Here is a 22,872-nt window from a genome sequence, read left to right on the forward strand (position 1 = left end):
AGGGAGGGTGACCTGGTCTGGATGACCTGGTCTTTGGACTAAATAACTAGTCTCATATACAAGACCTAGGACAGCAGTAGGACCAAGATTCGTGTCCCCAGATTGAGTGTATACCCGGTACCCCAAGTAATATACCTCTTTCTAAACATGGGTGAGGGCCCCCCAGGCACATGTGTAGTCTTGTCCTTTTGTCCATCGCTTCCTCCCACACTACATTATAGTTCTTATCTTTCCAGCTCTCCAAAGTCCTGAACCCTATTGCTGTTTTTAGCTGCCCTAGTGTCAACTCCAATTCATGATGACCCCACGTACAACAGAACAAAACATTGCCTGGTCCTGTGCCCATTTTCACAATCTTTGGTATCATTGAGTCCACTGTCTCAGCCAAGGTGTGTTTTGAATGCCTTCCATCCTAGACAGCTCATCTTCCAGCACTGTATCAGACAGTATTCTGTTGTGATCCATCGGGTTTTCACTAGCTATTTTTCAGAACTAGATCACTAGGCCTTTCTTCCTAGTCTGTCTTAGTCTAGAGGCTCTGCTGAAACCTGTCCACCATGGGTGACCCTGCTGGTATTTGAAACACTGGCCACACAGCTTCCAGCATCATAGTAACATGCTAGCCACCACAGTATAACAAACTGGCAGACGTGTGGTGGTAAATAAATGCTGACTCCTGGAAAAGAAAATATCCCTCCCTAAATCCCAACATCAGAACACAATAAAGCTATTGTTGGGCTATAAATAAAAGTTTTATTAAAACTTTGTCAGCTTTCAAGTCCATGGGGACTCATCCAATTTAGGGGCTAGTGCTTTTGGAGAGAAAGAAAAATTAAACTTTTTAATTACTTTCCCTGCCACTACCACTACCACCAGTCCTGTAAATGTATCAATTTATTTGATTGAATACTGAGGTAAACTAAATATGTCTCTCATTTTAAAAAAAAATAATAATAATAAACCTACCACAGAATCAAAAATGGAAAACAGAAAGCCTTCCAGCCCCTAGGGGGATTTGCTTCCTAGCTCTGGCAGGAAGTCAGTTTGATCACATTTCTGAAATTATACATTTAACATGGCTGTCCCTGATCAACCATTCCAGCCCTCAGGAGCCTGGCATCAGTGAAAAGCAGTTCCCAGCTCCTTTTGGTCCATTGTCAGAGTTGAAAGCTTTCTTACCAACTGCTGTAAACCCTGACAGGCCAGGTCCTTTTTGTGTTCTGTTCCCAGCTCTGTTCTACTGAGCTGAGGAGTCAAGTTCTTTCTTGGTCCATATCTCTCTATTTTTATCTACAGCATAGTATCCATAGGATCTCTGGATGCTTTCACTGAAAAGGCTGTGTCCCAAAAGGGATACCTATCTCAACAGTCCCACAAAATAGAGGAGAAGAGAGCATCTAACACCTCAAGGGACCACTGGGATAGATGAACTCAGTCCATGGACATTAAATACAAAGCAGCTTAGCTTAGGTGTTTTGAGGAAGGATGTATTTAAAATGTTCCAGTTGATGAAATACATTTAAAAAACAAGATAAAGAAAACCAAAAACCAAACTCACTGCCATTGAGTTGATTCTGACTCATAGCAACCCTATAAAAAAAGAATACAACTGCCACATAGGATTTTCAAAGCTGTAAATCTTTATGGAGCCAGAAATATTTATGTAAATCTTTATGGCACCATAATGGGGTTATGGATTGGACCACTGACCATGTGGTTAGCAGCGAAATGCTTTAACCACTACACCACCAGAGCTCCTTAAGATGCAGAAAGCCATTCCAAAAAAATTAAAAACCAAACCAGTTGCATTGAGTTGATTCCAACTCATGGTGACTTCATGTGTGTCAGAGTAGACCTGTGCTCCATAGAGTTTTCAACGGATGAAATCTTTCAAAAATAGATCAACAAGACTTTCATTAACATTCAAATTGTGACTGAAGCTGGTGATTGGAGGATGAAGACCTAGAGGAGATCCAGGATGTTGCATTTAAGAGGTAAGTAGAGGAAGAGGAGGATGGAAGAGAATCCAAGATGGAATTAAAAGAGAAGTTGGAGAACCACAAGGTGCTATAGCCACAGAAGTGAAGGGAATAAAGAAATTTTAAATGAAGGATCATCAAAGTAGGACCAGATCTGTAAGAAGGCCTTTTATCAGCCTGGTAGATACCTTTTATATTTTCTGTTCTCTTTCCACTTCTTCTATGCTTTGTACTTTCGTATTGCAGTTTGTCATACCTTGGTTGGTTTTACCTTCCCTCAAACCTGTCTCCCCAAAGCCTACTTGTTCCATCTTGCAATGTCCAGCTGAGTCACTGCCTATACCACAGAGCTTTTCTTGAGTACTCTAGGCTACTCTGATACCTCTTTCCCTTGGGATTTTTTGATGGGTTCAGCCACACTAAGATGGAATCATCCCCGTCTTGAACTTTGAGGAGGATCTCTTTTGTACAGAGAATTATTATTTCCTGAGCATCTAGATTCCCCAAGAATCTCATTGAATTACATCCAACCTCACAAAACATAAGGCTTCCCTACTATTTCTTTTCAACCAAATGACTTTACTAGCTTTTATTTTATTTCCTTTGCGGGTCCAAGTGTAAACTAGGTTACCTGATAAAGCAATCAAGCATGAGTCTAAGTTACCCATCTGGAAGGCAGAGACAATGTTAAAAGTTTTATTTTTCTATCTCTCTCCTTCTCCCTCTTCCTTTCTATCCATCCATCTATCATACATTAACTTTTTAATGAATGTCAGCACTTTGTCAAGATTTTTGTCCATGTCTGTCATAGAGATCCTAACCTTATAGTTGTTAGGTACCATCAAGTTGGTTCCAACTCATAGTGACCCCATGTACAATGAATGAAACACTATCTGGCCCTGCTCCTTCCTCACAATTGTTTAAGCCTGCTGTTTTAGCCAGTGTCGATCCATCTGGTCAAGGGTCTTTCTCTTTTTCACTGATCCTCTCTTTTACCAAGCATGATGTCCTTCTCCACGGCCTGGCCCCTCCTGATACCATGTCCAAACTATGTGAGACAATATCTAGCCTCCCTTCCTTTGAAGGAGCAATCTGTGTACTTTTTCCAAGATCAATTTGTTCATTCTTCTGCAGTCCATGGTATAGTCAATATTCTTCACCAATGCCATAATCCAAAGGCATCAGTTCTTCTTTGGTCTTCCTAATTCATTGTCCAGCCCTCATATGTATATGAGGTGATTGAAAATACTGTGGCTTGGTCAGGCACACGTTAGTCCTCAAAGGGACATCTTTGCTTTTTGCAAAGTGGTCTTCTGTAGCAGATTTGCCCAATGCAATATGTTGTTTGATGTCTTGACTTCTACTTCCATGGGTATTGACTGTGGATCCAAGTGAAATAAAATCCTTAATAACGTCAATATTTTCTCCATAAACTCTGTTTCTTATTGGTACAGTTTTGAGGATTTTTGTTTTCTTATGTTGAGTGTAATCCATACTGAAGCCTGTAATCTTGATCTTCCTCAGATTCTAACCTAGTATACCTTTGTTCCTGATCTAACATGGGCCTAAACTTCCATTTAGAGGTTTCTCTTACATGCTTGTATGATTGTATGTGGTTCCTTCACCATTCCTATCAGTTCTGTGGAGAACCTCTCTCTGTGATGATTAAGCATAAATACCTAATAGGAAAGGTTTCTTGGGACATAAAGCTTTTAAGTTTTAGCAAAGGCATAGTATGCTGTTAGATTTAATAGAGTTTCTTTTTTGGATAGTGAATAGTGAGCATTCACACCCAGCAGCTGGTGACCACATTAGCCCCCAAATTAGAAGAGTCTAGGAGGTTGTGGAGCTTACTTTATCCCCATTTTCTCACTGAGGAAGGCTACATAATATCTTTACACAGCACTTTGCACCTCTGATGTCACACTTTCCCTCATGTCTTAGTTATTTGTGGTCCCACATCATCATTCTCCTAGATTGTAATCCCTTAGAGGTCAGGAAATTAATGTCTTTTCTTTTTTGGCATCCTCAGTACTTAACACAGCATTTTGTAATCAGGTTCTTGATAAATGTATACTACATGAGGTTGCAGTGTTTGCTGAATAGTCCAGGAGGCAAGTGAGGAATAATCTTAGGTCCCTCAATTCCCAGCATGGACTTTTCTGCCCCTGAAGTTCTGTCTTTTAGTAAAGATAGAAACCTTCCCACCAGCCCTCTCATTCCTAAGTCATATTAATTTGTTTCAGGAAAGAAATGTGTCTAATGGGAGAACAGTTTCTGAATTGGACGTTGTTTGGTTTGAGATTCAAAGCTATGATTTTAACTACTTTGGGCAGGCTTTTTGTTTTTTCTTCCCAATTTTAAAAAAGCATATTCAGCAGACATGAATGAGCTGAAGAAGTTTTGTTTTGACAGCTTTGGGACATCTGAGATGTTGTGCACAGAGTATTTCTAACCAGCCTAGAAAGACATGTGTCCAAAACATATGCAGGAAAAAGACTGATCTAGACTAAGAAAAATGAGAGGAAATTCTTTTAAAATGAAATATTTTGTCAAGAGCAACCTCAGATGCAAAATTTTATGTCAGATTAACAGGACTTTAAACCAACCCGTTTTGGTAGATGACTAGGATAATGATCTGTGAAAAATTCATGGAAATGGTGAGCTGTCAGGACCCACAGCATTCTGGTCAAATAGCCTCATCTTGTCGATGAGGAAACCTAGGGCTACAAAAGCCAGGGATCTTCCCAGGACTAGTGGCAAAGCTGACATTCAAACCAGCAATCTGCTCAGCAGAGCCCACCCCTAACCGGTCTACAGCAGAGTCACAGACAACAGTTCATATTTCCCTTGGTACTTGGGCTCACAAAGTATTTTTTTATTTGTCAGTCCCATCTATTGCTTTACTCATCTCATCACTCTAATACCTTGCATCTCTGTTAGCCCCACAGATTCATGCTGGCCTAAGAATTGGTTCAGTGTGGGGACAATATCATACTGGTGTGGACAAACCAGGCACAGTCTAGATACCTCACAGTTACTTGGAAGGTGATTCTCTTAAAAATAAGACTCTGGGGGCCTCATACCATAGGACTAGGCTTGGCAATCATTTGTCTTTAGTTCACTTGCTCATTGACTGAATTTTTTCTGTAACATCTGAGCAAGTGATATTGCTCATCGCTTCGGAATGAGAGGGCTGGTGGGAATGTTTCTATCTTTACTAAAAGACAGAACTTAAGGGGCAGAAAAGGTCCAGCCTCTGTATGAAGCCAAGGGCAGAGTGGTAGGGGAAAAAAAAAAAAGAACTCAACTTTGGAACAGAGACATGTTATTAATTCCCAGCTCTGATACTTACGATTTTTCTTTTTCTTTTACCTCAGGCAAATAGCCTACTTTTGTTATTTCTGTTTGTTATCTGTAAAATGAAAATGATCATGATTCCTAATTGACACCATTGTTATGAGGACTAACTATGAGGACAGATTTCAATGATGTTACTAGAGCACATGTGCTTCAAGAATGCTTGCTGAAGAGGAATGAGACCTGTTCCAGTGGGCAGACAACTGGCTGAGTTTCGGTTACATTTGCTAGAAGATTTCCATTACAACCCTGTAACTTTCTAGTTTTGTTCTCTAGAATCTGAAAGTACTTCACCTTTAACCATAAAATACCCCCTGAGGTTGAATTTCCTCCCATGAAGTCCAGCTTCAAAGTTCATACAGCCACACTCCACTAAACATTGTTAGTTCCCTGCCTGCCTGGAATAACTTTATGTCCTCCTCTATTCTAATCTAACTTCTTTGCTAAGACTTTACCAGCTGTCAAAATCCTTTTGATCTTCAAGATCCTCCATTCACTTCTAACACCCAGCAGATCCTTACTATCAGAGGCAAAAGTAGAAGTGGGAAGCCAGGTTCTCCATATTCTTAGGTCATGACCATAAGCCTCTTTCCAATTGTCATGGACATCACATTGCTCAGAGCTGACCTCCAACACTGAGGAGTGATCCCTTGGAAATAGATGTCATGCTAAGCAGTGGTACAAACTGCTAGGGTTCTCATCATGCTATCTGGAGCCTGTTCATTCTACTAGAGATTTCCTTCAAGTTGAACAAGACTTCTCCAACAAATGCATACTTCCTGCATGAATGGAAAGTCCTAGCATAGAAGTCTTCCTACTCATAGCAACCCTACATACAACAGACTGAAACACTGCTCAGTTCTACTCCATCCTCATAACCATTGCTATATTTGAGCCCATTTTGCTGCTACTGTGTCGATCTAACTTTTTGAGGGTTTTCCCCTTTTTCACTGACCCTCTGCTTTACCAAGCATGATGTGCTTCTTCGGGCATTGGCCCCTCCTGATAACATGGCCAAAGTACATGAGACGAAGTCTTGCCATCCTTGCTACATTCTAAGGACCATTCTGGTTGTACTCCTTCCAAAATATAGATTTGTTCATTCTTCTGGCAGTGCATTGTATATTTAATACTATCTTCCAACATCATAATTCAAATGCATCAATTCTTCTTTGTTGTTGTTGTTGTTATGTGTCATCAAGTCGGACCCGACTCATAGCGACCCCTCCTTGGGTTTCCGAGGCAGTATCACTACGGAAGTAGGATTGCCCAACCTTCCTTCCGAGGAGTGGCTGGTGGGTTTGAACCGCCAGCCTTCTGGTTAGCAGTCAAGTGCTGAAGTAGATTGCCCAACCTTCCTTCTGATGAGTGGCTGGTGTGCCTAACCCAAGCTGTGGTATTTTCAATTGCCTCATATGCATGTGAATGCTGGGCAATGAATACCAAAGACTAAAGAATTGATATCCATTGCCCAGCATTCACATGCATATGAGGCAATTGAAAATGCCACAGCTTGGGTCAGGCACACCTTAGCTCCCAAAGTGACATATTTGCTTTTTAATACTTTAAAGAAGTCTTTTGTAGCAGATTTGCCCAATGCAATATGTCATTTGATTTCTTGACTTTTGCCTCCATGGACATTGATTGTGGATCCAAGTCAAATGAAATCTTTGACAACTTCACTTTTTTCTCCATTTATCATGATGTTGCTTATTGGTCCAGTTGTGAGGATTTTTGCTTTCTTTCTTTATGTTGAGGTATAATCCATACTGAAGGCTGTAATCTTTCATCTTCATCATTAAGTGCTTCAAGTCCTGTTTACTTTCATTTAGCAAGGATGTGTGTATCACAGGTTGTTAGTGAGTCTTCCTCCAATCATGATGCCACATTCTTCATATAGTACAGCTTGTGGGATTATTTGCTCAACATACAGATTGAATAAGTATAGTGAATGGATACAACCCTGACACACACATTTCCTGATTTTAAACCACACAGTATCTCCTTGTTCTATTTGAACGATTGTCTCTTGATCTATGTACAGGTTCCACATGAGCACAATTAAGTGTTCTGGAATTCCCATTCTTTGCAATGTTATCCATAATTTGTTATGACCCACACAGTTGAATGGCTTTGCATAATCAATAAAACACAGGTAAACATCTTCCCAGTATTCTCTACTTTCAGCCAAGATCCATCTGACATTAATGATGACATCCCTTGTTCCATATCTTCTTTGAATTCAGTTTGAATTTTAGGCAGTTCCTTGTTGATGTACTGCTGCAAATGTTTTTGAATTACCTTCAGCTAACCTTTACTTGTGAAAAGTTTAGTAATGGTATTATTCAATAATTTCCACATTCTGTAGCATCATCTTACAGAGAATTGTATGAAGAGTCAAATCTAGGTTCTGCTTCCAGCTCTCTCACTTCTCCAGATGCTAACCCATGCCACCTTGATCAAATCACTTCACCCTCCTAGACATCAGTTTACCTATATGCAAAATGAAGAGACTGGGCTAGTTGACTTTAGAATGTCTATAATTTTAATTATTTTCAATTTTTTCTCCTAGGATGGTGAGCTGTATCTGATTTCTTCCATCTGTAATATTTTTATGGCCAAGTATAAAGAGAAATGAGAATGAAGCTTTCTGCGCCTGTCTCCTACCATTGTGCATGCATGCATGCATACACACCACTTCCAAGGCTGTCTTCCCAGGCTGTATTTATATAATTGATTGATTAGAGGAGACTTGCCCTTCTTCACTGCAGCTTGATTATAAGTGAGCTAAACAGATGTCTTGAATTGGGTGATTTGGTCCCAGATGCATTCTAGGGAGCAGGCCAATGGGGAGGAAGTGAATGATTTCAGTCCTGGGTCCCATGACAAATGAATAGTGGCTGTGGGCAGGGGCAGGAAGGGCCAAGTTTGGTACTTAGTCTTATGAAGTGAGTGACCAGATGTTGGTGGCAGCTGGTGGATTAATATCAAAGGTGACTGGTGAGCTAAGGGCTCCTTTAGGAAATAATCCAGAAAGGGGGAGTAGAAATTCCTAATCATCTAAGCCTGGGCTGGAAGTGTGGACATTGGGTTCCTGCTGACCATTTGGCTAGAGCCAAGTTAGGGGGCATATTTTTGATCATCTGCCTAAAAGGGGCAATTAGTCTGAGAATGGTAGAGATAGAAGAGACATGAGAATAATTTTATTTTACCACTTCCTTTTGTTTTTAAGATGAAGAAACTGAGGCCTAGAGAGGTTAAATGACTTGCTTGAAGTCACACCACAGAGACAGGCTAGAACCCATATGTTTTTAATCAAAGTGTAGTGTAACTTCACTAGAGAAGTTTGGTTCACATGTCAAAAAGCAAAGATTGAGTAAGGAGCATACATTTCTCATTCATCCTTTTTTCTTCCATCCCTCAGCTGCAACAAGGTTTGACATACTCAAAACTTTTCGCCTTTAGTGCTGGTAACTCTTTATCTCCCTTCTGCCATCACTGACCCCTGGAGGCACTTAAAGAATAACAGTGATGACCACCATCATTTAATAATGGAGAATTTAATACGTAACAATCAGCATACTAGGTTCTTGACATACACTATTAAATTTAATCCTCACAACAATTCCCTGAGGTACTCTCTGCTTTAATTTCCATTTCACAGATGAAAAAAAAAAAAAAAAAAAAAATGAGGCATAGGAAGATTAAGTAATTTACCCTAAGATATACCACTGGTAAGTAGCAGAGTCAAGATCTCAATTGGGCACCCTGCCCCCCACCCGGCCTCCCCAGATATCCTGATGACACCCTGAGGTTTTGATATAAAACTGGGCAATCAATATCTCTCTTGGACTCCAGGGTCAAACAAGTTCACTTCATCCCAGGTTCCTCATGGTAAATCTGGTACAGGGAGAGAAAGTGATGTGTCCAGCATCACAGGGCCAAAGAAGTAAGAACATCAGTTATTTAGTATCTCACAGTTAAGAAAGCACTTCTACATTCATTACTTTATTGATCATCCCAGAAAATATTATAATTAACAATAGTATTATTAGCACTATTGTTGTTAGCATCATCATTTGTATTATAATATCCTGTTTTATACTAGGAAACAAAGACTCTACTGGTTAAATGAATTACCCAGAAGCACATGGATAATTGGTCTAGAACTGGGAAGGTTTCCAAGAATTCTCTAGTAATCTTTCCCCTTCCCTCCTAGTCCAATGCTTTCCCTCACTCCATTCTCACTGAAGCTTCTGGCCTTGTAAACAGACCTGTATCTCCCAGCAGGAAGCTTCTAGCAACCATAAAACAATATTTTATTGGCAGAAGAGTGCATATAGCATGAGAGAAGCCAGAAAAAGCTTATTGAGAATAGTTGAGTCACTAAATCACTGGAAGGTATTTGAAACCTAGCCATGGATGTTTTTGCCAGCTTGTTCCAGAAAAATAGTTTGAGGAGTTTCAAGAATTTTCCTAATAGTTTAAAGTATTGTTTATTACCCACTTCTTTAAATAATAATGATACTAACAGTAATAATAATAAATCACAGGATTAGGAACCTGATTTTTATACTAACTCTAAAACCCACATCCTTTGGCAAGCCCCAACACATCTCTGGTTCTCAGTTTCTTCATCTCAGATGGTCTCCAGAATCCCTCATGACTCTGGTTATAACTTTAGGAAGTTCTGACTAATCTCTAGAGAAGAGGAGACACCGCCTACCATCGGAAAATGGGTGGTCGTTGAGAGAGTTCCTTTCAGCTGGGTACAATCCCTAAGGACTGCCAGTGCTTTGAGAATGCCAGTTTCTGGAGCTCCTTTTAATGAGCTGCAGTTTCAAACATGAATGTCTCAAAGGCCATCTGTAAAAGAATTACCACATCTGCACAATGATTCTGGTCTTCATATGGTTCTTTATTGAATACACAAATCAGGCTTGTCAGGAATACACTGACATTTGTATATTGCATCAGTGAAGCAATCCAGTCTCTCAGCATAGCTATGCCAGTAAGTCGAGCTGAGGAAATGAGGGCTGGTGGTTCAGTGACTCTGACATTCATCTCGGAGAGGGTGGCATTTGGAAAGGCCTCTGCAGCGAGGAGAAACACCATACACACTGTGTGCCAAAGACTCTCTGGCTAGAGGCATGACCCTGAGCAAATCTTTTCTCTTGTCTGTTTTTTTTACCTGTCCAATTAGAAATGATTGATCTCAAATGTCACTTCAAGCTGTTAACAGCATATGACTATGATTGTCACCTAAAATCACACGCACAAACGATACCATGATATAACAAATCACTAAGGAAATTATCATATGCTAGCATCTTCTTTAGGCTAATAGTTGGTATACCACACACAGAGATTATTTTTCATGATAAACAGGAACCTGTGTTCAAAAAGGGTGTAGCTATTCAAATTCCAATTCAGCTAAGGTGTATTGACAATCTCTCCTTTCCAGTGTACGCGGTCTCCCTTGAGTCCTCCCATCAGTCTGTGAAGTTTCTCTTATTACGACTGAGAGTTCCCTAAGTCACTCAGCTGACAAGTGGCAGATTTGGAGTCAAATTTCAGATCTTGTGCCCTATCTCTGAGAAATAATCATGAAGATGTTAAGATCACTTAGTGAATACAATATATGAATGCAGGCATATAAGAAAAAATTGTAGAACTGGATGGGACCGGAAACACCACCACTGAACAAGTGAAGACAGTAAGGATGAGTCAATCCACTTAAGTCCAAGCATTTAATATCAGATCTAGATAATTAGGCACAGGAAAGCATTTATAGCAGGAAAACAATTCCAAGATGAAATCACAATCACATTTTCAGACTTTATTTTAAACTGGTGGCAAGCATTTTAATTCTGTTTTCTGACACAGCACCCATGGCCAGGTGCCCCATTGGATAAGCATCTATCCCACTCTCTTGTGGCCTCTCCTGAACAACTGATCCATAGAATCCTTGCCCATCCCATCCTGAGTTACTTCAACTAGTACCCCTTCCCTATGTGGAAATGCAGCAGATTTCCTGGAAGACGTCGGAAACCTAGATGTGAACTTTGAGCCCCAAGGCTTGTTGCATCTTTACAATTGCTTCTTGAACCACATAATATAGTGGGCATAAGCCAGCCACTCCTTGGAAGGAAGATGAGGGAATTTACTTCTGTAGTAATCCCACCTCAGAAACCTAAGAAGGGGTCGCTGTCAGTCGGATCCAACTTGACAGCAGTGAGTGAGTGAGTGTGTGAAGGATTTGGGTCTTCGAAATGTTTCTGTGACTCAACCCTCATTCAGTGCATTCTAGGTTCAACTTACAAAGGTGCTATCAGGACCCATCAAAGACAGCTAAGTTCCTCCTGTGCCTGCACTGCCTCTGCTTGGCCTTTCTGTCCCTGGCTCCTTTCTCATCTCACTGCCATCTTTGTGCCTCTCAGCCACAGTAGCTCTTAAGGGGAGAGGCTATTTCTGCTGACTTTTCATTTCCCAATTTCCTATTTATGAAATGCTTAAACCAAGGCCTCAGGAGTCAAAGGGAGAAAGTAAGCCATTGAAAGACCACTCAAGTCACTTCCTTTCTGTGTAACCTCTGATATGTCTTCACTTCTCTAAGCTTTGATGTCTTCATCTGTTAAATGGGGATAAGAATACTGCTAACTTCCTTGGGATTAAGTAAGATATGTATGGTGCCTGACAGTGCCTGGTCCATGGTAAGATCTCAGTAAATACTATCAAGTATTAATATACATCCATAGATTTTCCCAAAGGACCTCACCATGGGGCTCAGGGCTCATATATAAACACAACATCCAGTGCTGCCAGAGACAAGAATATAAATGAGACCCCCATCTTGTCTGCTGAAACAGACAAATAAGAGAAAAATAAAGAAGTGTGAAGTAATATGGGATTAATAAACATGGTGTTCTCTTTCTTTTTTGTATGACTCATCTTTTCCCTCTGCAATATATGCCTCCAAGTCTCCTGCTAGACTGAGACTAAGAGACATCATCTAGTGTGCTCATGTGGACCTGCCATGGGGCAACTACTCTTGTAGGTCCTTGCTGTACTGTGTGGTCCTAACTTTGGAAGGGTATCTTTAAAACTAAAGGAGGCTGCTGGACCCAATTTGAAAGTGACTCAAAGTGACTTAGTCCAATGGGATGCTTTTGGAATAACAGGGACAAGACCTAGAAAGCACAAAAGATTTTGAGCCAAAGGATTCTTTTGGAGGCTGGGGTTCATTTGGGTACAAAAGAAGGCTGTTGGAGCCTATCAAAGAGGAGACTCGAGTATGCAAAGTACAGCAAGCCTCTCCATTACTTAATATTATTATGGATAGTACCTGAAATTTGCGCACACCTTGAACTACTATCACTCATTTGTCAGTTTGTCATACCGTGATGGCTTGTGTGTTGCTGCAAGGCTAGAGGCTATCCACTGGTATTTCAAACACCAGCAGGGTCATCCATGGTGGACAGGTTTCAACAGAGCTGCCAGACTAAGATAGACTTTGAAGAAGGAAGGGGCCATTCACTTCTCAAAGAACTGGCCAGTGAAAACCTTATGAATTGCAGCAGAACACTGTCTGATACAGTACCAGAAAACTTTATGAATAGCCCTGAAACACTGTCCAATATAGTGGTGGAAGATGAGCCTCTCAGATTGGAAGGTACTCAAAATATGACTGGAGAAGAGCTGCCTCCTTGGTGTAGAGCCAACCTTAATGATGTGGACGGAGCAAAGCTTTTGGGACCTCCATTTGCTGATGTGGCATGACTCAAAATGAGAAGAAACAGCTGCATTAATAATTGGAACATGGAATGTATAAAGCATGAATCTAGGAAAATTGGATGTTTTAAAAAATGAAATGGGACACATAAAGATTGATATCCTAAGCATTACTGAGATGATATGGACCAGTTTTGGCCATTTTGAATCAGACAACCATATGATCTACTATGCTGGGAATGACAAATTAAAGAGGAATGGTGTGGCATTCATCATCACAAGGAATGTTTCAAGATCTATCCTGAAATACAATGCTGTCAGTGATAGGATAATATCTATATGCCTACAAGGAAGACCGGTTAATACTACTATTATTCAAATTTGCACACCAACCACCAGAGCCAAAGATGAGGAAACTGAAAATTTTTACAAACTTCTGCAGTTTCAAATTGACCAAACATGCAACCAAGATGTGTTGATTATCATTGGTGACTGGAATGCAAAAGTTGGAAACAAAGAAGAATCACAGGTAGTTGGAAAATGTGGCCTTGGTGATAGAAATAACACTGGAGATTATTGTAAGATTTTGCAAGACCAGTGACTTATTCATTGAAAATACCTTTTATCAACATTATAAACCATGGCTATACACATGGACTTCACCAGATGGAGTACACAGGAATCAGATTGACTACATATGTGGAAAGAAGCAATGGAGAAGCTCAATATCTTCAGCCAAAACAAGGCCAGAAACTGACTGTGGAACAGACCATCAACTGCTTATATGCAATTCAACTTGAAGCTGAAGACAATTAAAACAAGTCCACAAGAGCCAAAATATGACCTTGATTATATCCCTCCTGAATTTAGAGACCATCTAAAGAAAAGGTTTGATGCATTGAACACCAATGACTGAAAACCAGAGGAATTGTGGAAAAACATCAAGAACATCATCAATGAAGAATGCAAAAGGTCATTAAAAAGACAGGAAAGGAAGAAAAGACCAAAATGGGTGTCAGAAGGAACTCTGAAACTTGCCCTTGAACAGAGAGTGGCTAAAACAAATGGAAGAAATGACAAGATTAAAGAGCTGAACAGAAGATTTGAAAGAGCAGCTCGAGAAGACAAAGTCTATTATTATAACAAAATGTGCTAAGACCTGGAGTTAGAAAACCAAAAGGGAAGAACACACTTGGAATTTCTCAAGCTGAAAGAACTGAAGAAAAATTCAAGCGTCAAGTTGCAATATTGAAAGATTCTATGAGCAAAATATTGACTGATGCAGGAAATATCCAAAGGATATGGAAGGACCCCACAGAGTCACTGTACCAAAAAAAAAAAAAGAGGTTGATGTTCATTCATTTAAGGCGGTGGCATATGATCAAGAACTAATGGTACTGATGAAAGAAGTTGAAGCCGCACTGAAGGAACAGGTAAAGAATAAGGGCCCAGGAATTGACAGAATACCCATTGAGATGTTTCAACAAACAGATGCCACACTTGAGGCACTCACTTGGCTATGCCAAGAAATTTGGAAGACAGCCACTTGGTCAATTGACTGGAAGAGATCCATATTTGTACTCATTCCCAAAAAAGAGTCATCCCACAGGATGTAGAAATTATCAAACAATATCATTAATATTACACACAAGTAAAATCTTGCTGAAGATAATTCAAAAACAGTCACAGCAGTATCTTGATAGAGAACTTCCAGAAATGCAAGTTGGATTCAGAAGAGGACGTGGAATGAGGAATATCATTGCTGATGTCAGATAGATCTTAGCTAAAAGCAAAGAATACCAGAAAGATGTTTACTTGTGTTTTATTGAATATGCAAAAGCATTTGACTGTGTGGATCATATCAGATTATGGATAACACTGAGAAGAATGGGAATGCTCCATCACTTAATTGTGCTCATGAGGAACCTGTACATAGACCAGGAGGCTGTTATTCAAACAGAACAAGGGGATGCTGCATGGTTTAAAATCAGGAAGGGAGTGTGTCAGGATTATATCCTTTCATCATACTTATTCAATCTGTATGCTGAGCAAATAATCTGAGAAGCTGGACAATATGAAGAAGAACATGGCATCAGGATTGGAGGAAGACTCGTTAACAACCTGAAATATGCAGATGACAGAACTTTGCTTGCTGAAAGTGAGGATGACTTGAAGCATTTACTGATGAAGATTAAAGACTATGGTCTGTGGTATGGATTACATCTCAACATAAAATGAAAATCCTTACAACTGAACCAATAAGCAGCTTCTCGATAAATGGAGAAAAGATTGCAGTTGTCAAAGATTTCATATTACTTGGTTTCACAATCAACATCAATGGAAGTAGCAGTCAAGACATCAGATGATGTATTGCACTGGGCAAATCTTCTGCAAAAGACCTCTTTAAAATGCTGAAGAGCAAAGATACCTCTTTGAAGACTAAGGTGTGCCTAACCCAAGCCATGGTGTTTTCAATTTTCTCATATGCATGTGAGAGCTGGACAATAAATAAGGAAGACCAAAGAAGAGTTGATGCTTTTGAGTTGTGGTGTTATTGAAGAATACTGAAAGTACCATGGACTGCCAAAAGAACTAACAAATCTGTCCTGGAAGAAGTGCAGCTGGAATGCTCCTTGGAAGTGAGAATGGCCAGACTTTGTATCACCTATTTCAGTCATAAAGAACCATTCCCTGGAGAAGACTATCATGCTTGGTAAAGTGGAGGGTCAATGAAAAAGAGGAAGCCCCTCAATGAGATGGATTGGCACAGTGGCTGCAACAATGGGCTCAGGTATAGCAAGGATTGTGAGGCTGGTGCAGGACCAGGCAGTGTTTTGTTCTACTCTACATACAGTTGCTATGAGTTGGAGCCAACTCAACAGCACCTAACAACAACAACATCCTGGAATGACCAGATTTGGCTTACAGCTCACATTGGGGAGATGCCTAACTCTACCCAAGCAGCTGATGTTGGCTTCCCAGGCACAGGACTCAGGCAAGGCTGCTTTGGTTCTAAAGGCTAGATTTCCACTTCAGACACTGAAGGTCAAGGCGAGTGGTCATTGCCAACTCTTTTACAGCCAAGGGGTTTGGTAAGAGAAATTGGGCATCTCTTTCAGCAAGGTCACCACAAACTTTTGCTAATCAGTTATCATAACATTATTCTGAGTGTATTTTATACTAGAACAATGTTTTGAAGCTGACTGTTAATTAATTCAGTTTTTGAAATGTGACTCATGCCCTGGGAGGTTTCATAATATAAGTATAAACTGATAAAAATGCACCAATACATACACACATAAACACACACACACCACACTCACTCAACTTGCAACCAAAAATCAGTTGCCATTGAGTTGATTCTGACTCATGGTGACTTCATCTGTGACACAATAGAATTGTGCTTTGTGGAGTTTTTAATGGCTTATGTTTCAGAGTTAGATCACCAGGACTTTTGTCTGAGGCACCTCTGGGTGACCTTGAACCTCTAAACTTTTTGCTGAATATGTTAACCATTTGCACCACTCAGAGACTCCCATCCTGGAACAGTCATCTGTAAAACCTCCCTGAGTTTTTCTTCCTGTTTCAGAATCTTGAGGTAAATTGAGTTTCCCATTGAGTGTGATGCATGTTCAACTTCTTTGCATGGTGAATCTTCCTCTAGGAATGGCAGCAAGTCTTTGCTTAGAGAAGCAGCTCCTGGGTGGAAGCAGCCAAAGGAAAGTGACAGACTGATAAGCTGCGTAGAATCACTGACCTTCAGATATGAGGGGCACCATAGAGGGTACATGCTCAATTTCATTCATATTTCAAATGTTAAAAAAAAAAATGCATAGCGAGGGAATGGACCCCCTGAGGTCTCCCAGGTTCTATGCACAGGACTCACTCAGCCTGGCCTCTATCTTCACAGCTCTTCCAAATACCTTTCCCTTCACTGTACTTGACATTCCTCTCAGCAGGTAAACCATGTCCAGAATATTCCATGACTTTGTCTTTTTTCCTTGATGGAAGTGACATGAAGGCTTATAGCAGTGATCAGCTGGTTCTGGAAAATGTGTCATTCCCTAATGGCTGTATTTCAATGGCCAGATTCTCCTGGGCCAGAATGAGTCCATGCAGTAAGGCAGACATCTTCAGATCTTTCTGAAGGTCACAGCAACTTCGAAAAAAGGGCCTGACACTGAAGAAATAGAGGTGTGCCCCCTTAGAATGGTGAAGAGGCCTTTGCGAATATGGAAACTTTGCAGACTTTAGATCAAATAATAACAAAAGTATAACACTCAATAGTTTTCTCATATTATTCAATTTAATCTATTGGCCCTGGATCGAAAGTCTGACAAAGTGAAGAAATAATGAAAAAATGCTTGAATCTTTAGCATTATCCAGTCCTGAGTCATATTCTCATTCTGCCTAGGGTAGTTCTTTGGTCTTTGGGCAAGTACTGTAAATTCTTTGAGCCTCAGTTTCCTCATCTGTGGAGAGAAAATAGTATCATTCACTCTCAATGATGTTCTGAAGATTGCATACAGTGAAGTGAGAGCTGATGCCTAGCACAGTTCCTAGCAGTCAGTGGGGCTCAGTAAATATTAGTTTCCTAGCCCTCCCCCTAAGAGTTCTGATAGCATAGTGCCTAAAGCACTTGACTGCTAACTACAGGCTGGTAGCTCAAACTCACCAGCCACTTCTCAGAGGAAAGGTTGGGCAATCTACTTCCAGAGTGATACTGCCTCAGAAACCGAAGGAGGGGTCACTATGAGTCAGATCCAACTCGACAGCACATAACAACAAGCCCTCCCCTTGAGTTTAGACTTGCCTCCACCATTGAACTATTTAAGGCTGAACACTTCACTGAAGTACTCGATCCCTCTGAGTCCAGTCTGTAAAATAAATTCTACAGTCCCTAACTCAGGGGCAGGCTCTGGTGGCATAGTGCCTAAGGCATTTGACTGCTAACCAGAAGGCTGGTGGTTCAAACCCACTAGCCACTCCTCAGAAGGAAGACTAGGTAATCTACTTCCATAGAGATACAGCCTGGGAAACCCAAGGAGGGGTCGCTATGAGTCGGAAATGACTCCTTGGCAGTGAGTTTGGTTTGGGTTTTGGTTTTGGAGTACCTAACTCACAGGGATTGAGTCAGAGAAAGGTGAATGAGGTCTATAGGTCTACCACCTCAGGAAAGGGCCAAGGAAATGAAATTTAACTTAAGAGAAGATGAGTTCCAAGTATTATTGCCTGGAAGGCACTGCGGCTAGCTCAGGAAAGAGAAATCTGTGTCCCGATGTTTTATAAGAAATTAAATCAGACTGTAGAAGAGCTCAATTCAATTTCATCCAAAATGAGCACTAATGTTAACTCCATTCCTACTTAAAGTCCGAGAGTACAGCATTGACAACTGAAGGGAGGCTGCCTCTGAGCAAGAATTTCTAAATGAGCTCATTTGATAATGGAGTATTTGCATAGCTTGTTTCCCTAGGCAGGGTCTGGCTTAAAACATAGCCAATTGTCAGATTTTCTGGAGTTCAAAGATCCCAGCATCAATGGTGTTCATTGTTGGGATTGTATATTTTGTCGTCTGTCTAATATGCACACAGACACATTTGTCAGTCACTTTCTGAGCTGGTGGAGCTCTAGTGTCACAGTGCCTAAGGTATCTGACTGCTAACCAGAAGGTTGGTGGTTCAAACTCACCAGCCACTCCATGGAAGCAAAACTGGGAAATCTGCTTCTGTAAAGCTTTACTGCCTTGGAAAGCCAATGGGGTTTGCTGTGAGTTAGAATCAACTTGACAGCATTGGGTTTGGTTTGATTTGGTTTTTATCTGAGCTGGTACGCCACACCTTTCTCTCTACATAGAAATGCCATTGTTTTTAGCTGCTGTCAAGTAAATTCCAACTCATGGAGACCCCATGTGTGGAGACTTTAACTGATCAATAGGGTTTTCAAGGATGTGAAATAGATTGGAATAGATTGCTAGGCTTGTGTTCTGAGGCACAACTGAGTGTTTGAAACTCCAGCCTTTCAGCTAGTAGTAGAGTGCTTAACCTTTTGTGCTACATATTTAATTGGAGAAAAATCAGGATACAGCATGGTTGCTGAAGTTGCAATTGGAGAAACGCACCAATAATTGTCAAAGTGAATGTGCGGACAGCCAGTAGCTTTCTCTCTCACCTTCTAGCATGATCATTCTATAATTTGGGCCTTTTTAACACTCCAAAGGAGCTGTGTTTAATGCTTATGCCCTTCCTTACAAGGAACAAAATGTCAGACCAATTTTCTCCTTGTATTCTACTATTCCAGGCGCAGGCAAGCAAGTCTTGAAAATGAAAACAGTTGCCAATTCACGGTCACCAATTTATAGCAGCAGCTCAGCCCCCAAAGGCAGGTAGAAAGTCTTCAAGGTTGATAAAATATGTAGGCAGGGAATGGCATGTCAACTCAAACAAGGCTAGATCTACCCATTTCAGCTTGCCATTATAAAGGTGAATTGTTTGAATTGAGAAAGGGCGAGTGGTATTAACCTCAGAACCAGAGGATGGCAGCTCCTGGAGAGCAGCTGGGACCATAAATCTCTACCAGCAGAGAAGCAGAATGATACTTAATAGAAGTGTAATTGAAGGATTTTTTTCTTCCCCACTTAAACTTAGTTTGGGTAATATCATGGGGAATTATTTTACTCCCACTCCAGGGCAGGGTTGGCTGCCTATGGGTGTGATTAAAGGACAACACAGTGAGTGACCTGCTACCAGCGCTAAAATGGGTCCCACTTCTCTGCTGCATTCTGAAATTTCCTATACTGGACTTGTCTTGGAGGTCAAGGTAGCTCCAGAAGCAGCTGTTAAAATGCACAAATGTTAATTGAGAGTTAGTACCTATTAACAGTTCCACACAGATTGATTTATCTTACCTTCTAAGAGCAAGGACTTTGGAATCTTAAAAAGTCAAATCAAGAAGGAGGTTTAGAAAACATCTGGTTTAGGTGTCATTTTAAATTATATTAGAGACATTAAGTGGCTTATTCCAGGGCACTAGCAAATCAGTAGTAGAGCTGGAGCTGGAACCTAGGTATTACTATGTTGCTGACTTCTAGAGTCATTTAGTCTAAACCCCTAGTTTTGCAGGTTAGGAAACCAAGATGTATACATGAGACTGACAGGCCAAATTTGAGTCCCAACCAGATTCCTCATGGTTCCAGTTCAATGTTATGTTCTCTATATCACATAGATAGTCCCACTTCTTACCTCAACTTCCCACCTCAGCTGGGTCAAGAAGAAGTAGAGGTGGCTGAATAGTCTGCATTTTAGCACTCAGACACACACACACACACACACACACACACAAACCCACCACTGTTACATCTATTCCAACTCATGGCAACCCCATATGTGTCACAGTAGACCTGTGCTCCATAGTTTTCAGTGACTGATTTTTGGGACATGGATCATATGGCATTTTTATTTTCAACTTTTTAAGGAAGCATCATACCATTTCCCACAGTAGTCGTACCATTGTACAGTCCCTCCAGCAGTGGCTGAGGGTTCCAGTCTCTCCACACCCTCAACAGCATTTGTTGTTTTCTCTTTTTTTAAAAAACTTTGCTATCATTGCTGGGATGAGATGATATCTCATTGTTGTTTTGATTTGCATCTTTCTAATAGCTAATGAGGAGCTCTGGTAGCATAGTGCCTAAGGCACTTGACTGCTAACCAGAAGGCTGGCGGTTCAAACCCACCAGCCACTCCTCGGAAGGAAGATGGGGCAATCTACTACCTCGGAAACCCAAGGACTCACTATGAGTCTATTCCGACTCAACGGCAGATAACAACAACAATGGATAAAGATTGTGAGCATTTCTTCATGTGCTTATTGGCCACCTGAATGACTTCTTTTGTGAAATGTCTATTCATGTCGTCTGTCCATTTTTAAATTGGATTATTTGTCTTTTTGTTGTGGAGGTGTTGGAGTTTTCTGTAAATGTTAGAGTTTAATCCCATGAGTAAGGAAGGGAAAGGAAAAGGTGAGTGACTTATACATCCTAAAAGTGGAGCAAGCTTGGAATGATTTGGGCATAAGGATGACCTTCCCAGAAAATCTCAAGAAAAGATAATACAATGTCCCAGGGCCTACTTCTGTTTACCTTCTCTCTCTCTCCTCATTCAGTGGTCTTTGCCATTCCTTCCTTCTAACCCTACCCAAGGCAGAGTAAATCCTGATTAGAGGACATGGCCTTGGCCCTCTTCTCTGGAGGGATATTCCAAGTATCGATTATAGGGCTAGCAAAGCAAGACTGAGAAAACTCTAGTTTCTTTTGGCCTTTCTCTTCTAAATTAAATGAGGCAGGGTCTAGCTAGGATTTTCTGAGCATTTATTGTGGACCAGGTTTACATATGTAGATTATACACTGTCTCACTAATTCTTCCAGTAAACTTGAGAGATAGATATTATCAATCCCACTGTAAGTAAACAAATAAAAACCCACTGCTGTCAAGTCAATTCAGACACATAGTGATTCTATAGAACAGGGTAGAACTGCTCCATAGGGTTCCCAAGGCTGTAATCTGTACAGAAGCAGACTACCAGGTCTTTCTTCTGTGAAATGGCTGGTGGGTTCAGACTACTGACTTTTTGGTTAGCAGTTCAGCACTTAACCACTGTATCACCAGAGCTCCTCATTAACTCCAATGTACCTCAGAGAAGTTCATTATGTTGCTTGGAGTCACCCAGCTGATAAATTGTAAAGTCAGACTTAGAATCAGGCCTGCCTGCTTGCAAAGCCCAGGGTCTATTCACTTAACTGCAGACCCTCTCCAGTGTTACCATGTAACCTCACAGGATGCAAAGCTTCTCATTGTCCACTCTGCTAGCTCTGTTTTCACCAGCCTTTTTAGGGACACTTCTCATCATCTGAGTTATAAAAAGAACATGTTTTACTCCACCAATATGGAGCCCAGCCACCTGTGGAATTGACAACTTGCTACTCATGTATAAGGTGATGGCTGTGGATGAGATGAAGGCTAACCTTTTGAAGTGGCGTGAGGGGAAGAGGGGAAGGCAGGAAGGCCAACTTTGCGAACCAGTTTGATCCACTGACCCTGGCTGTTGTTGCAGGTCTGGAGTGCAGCTTTGACTTTCCCTGTGAGCTGGAGTATTCCCCTCCACTGCATGACCATGGGAACCACAGCTGGTCCTGGCGCCACGTCCCCTCCGAGGAGGCCTCCCAGATGGACCTGCTGGATGGCCCCGAAGCAGAGCGCTCCAAGGAAATGCCCAGAGGTAAGTGTACAGGCTACTGGAAAGTGTCCTAGAGGGCAAGGACTAGGCCTATTTCTGTTTGAAATTATGAGACTACCCCACCCTGACTGTGCTTGTTTCCTTGGAAAACCTGCTTTAGTATCTGTGCCTCTCCATGTCTTCATTGGCCATAAAAAAGAAAGGGAAGGTGCAAATCTAATGTCAAGATCAGTATATTCTTTTTTTTTTTTTTTTTATCCAAGTAATGGAAATTTGATCGCATAGCCCTCTTCCATACAACTTTCCTAAGGTAAGATGTAGGAAACTGTGCTGGTCTCTTTGTCCATTTGGAATAGGCTTGCCATATAAAATACAAGCTACCAAGTTATATTAGAATTTCAGATGATCAACAAATAATTTTCTAGTATAGTATGTCCCATACAATATTTGGGACATACTAGAAATTATTCAAATTATACTAAAGAATTCAAATTTAATTTATATCTTTATTTGGGAGCTCTGGTGGCATAGTACCTAAGGCATTTGACTCCTAACCAGAAGGCTGGTGGTTCAA

At 40.8% G+C, this 22,872-nt stretch overlaps 1 protein-coding gene across 1 annotated transcript in view; it reads left to right on the plus strand.

Moving 5' to 3' along the window:
- ALK (ALK receptor tyrosine kinase) overlaps positions 1–22,872 on the plus strand; it is a 1,238,429-nt gene that overhangs the window by 356,448 nt on the left and 859,109 nt on the right. The window contains exon 3 of the mRNA XM_007938814.2: positions 22,176–22,340. Within this exon, the coding sequence (XP_007937005.1) occupies positions 22,176–22,340 (165 nt within the window). The remainder of the gene's footprint in view (positions 1–22,175; positions 22,341–22,872) is intronic.

Source organism: Orycteropus afer, unplaced genomic scaffold (genome assembly GCF_000298275.1).
Source record: "Orycteropus afer afer isolate SDZICR_OR568_19922 unplaced genomic scaffold, OryAfe1.0 scaffold00054, whole genome shotgun sequence".
NCBI lineage: Eukaryota > Metazoa > Chordata > Mammalia > Tubulidentata > Orycteropodidae > Orycteropus > Orycteropus afer.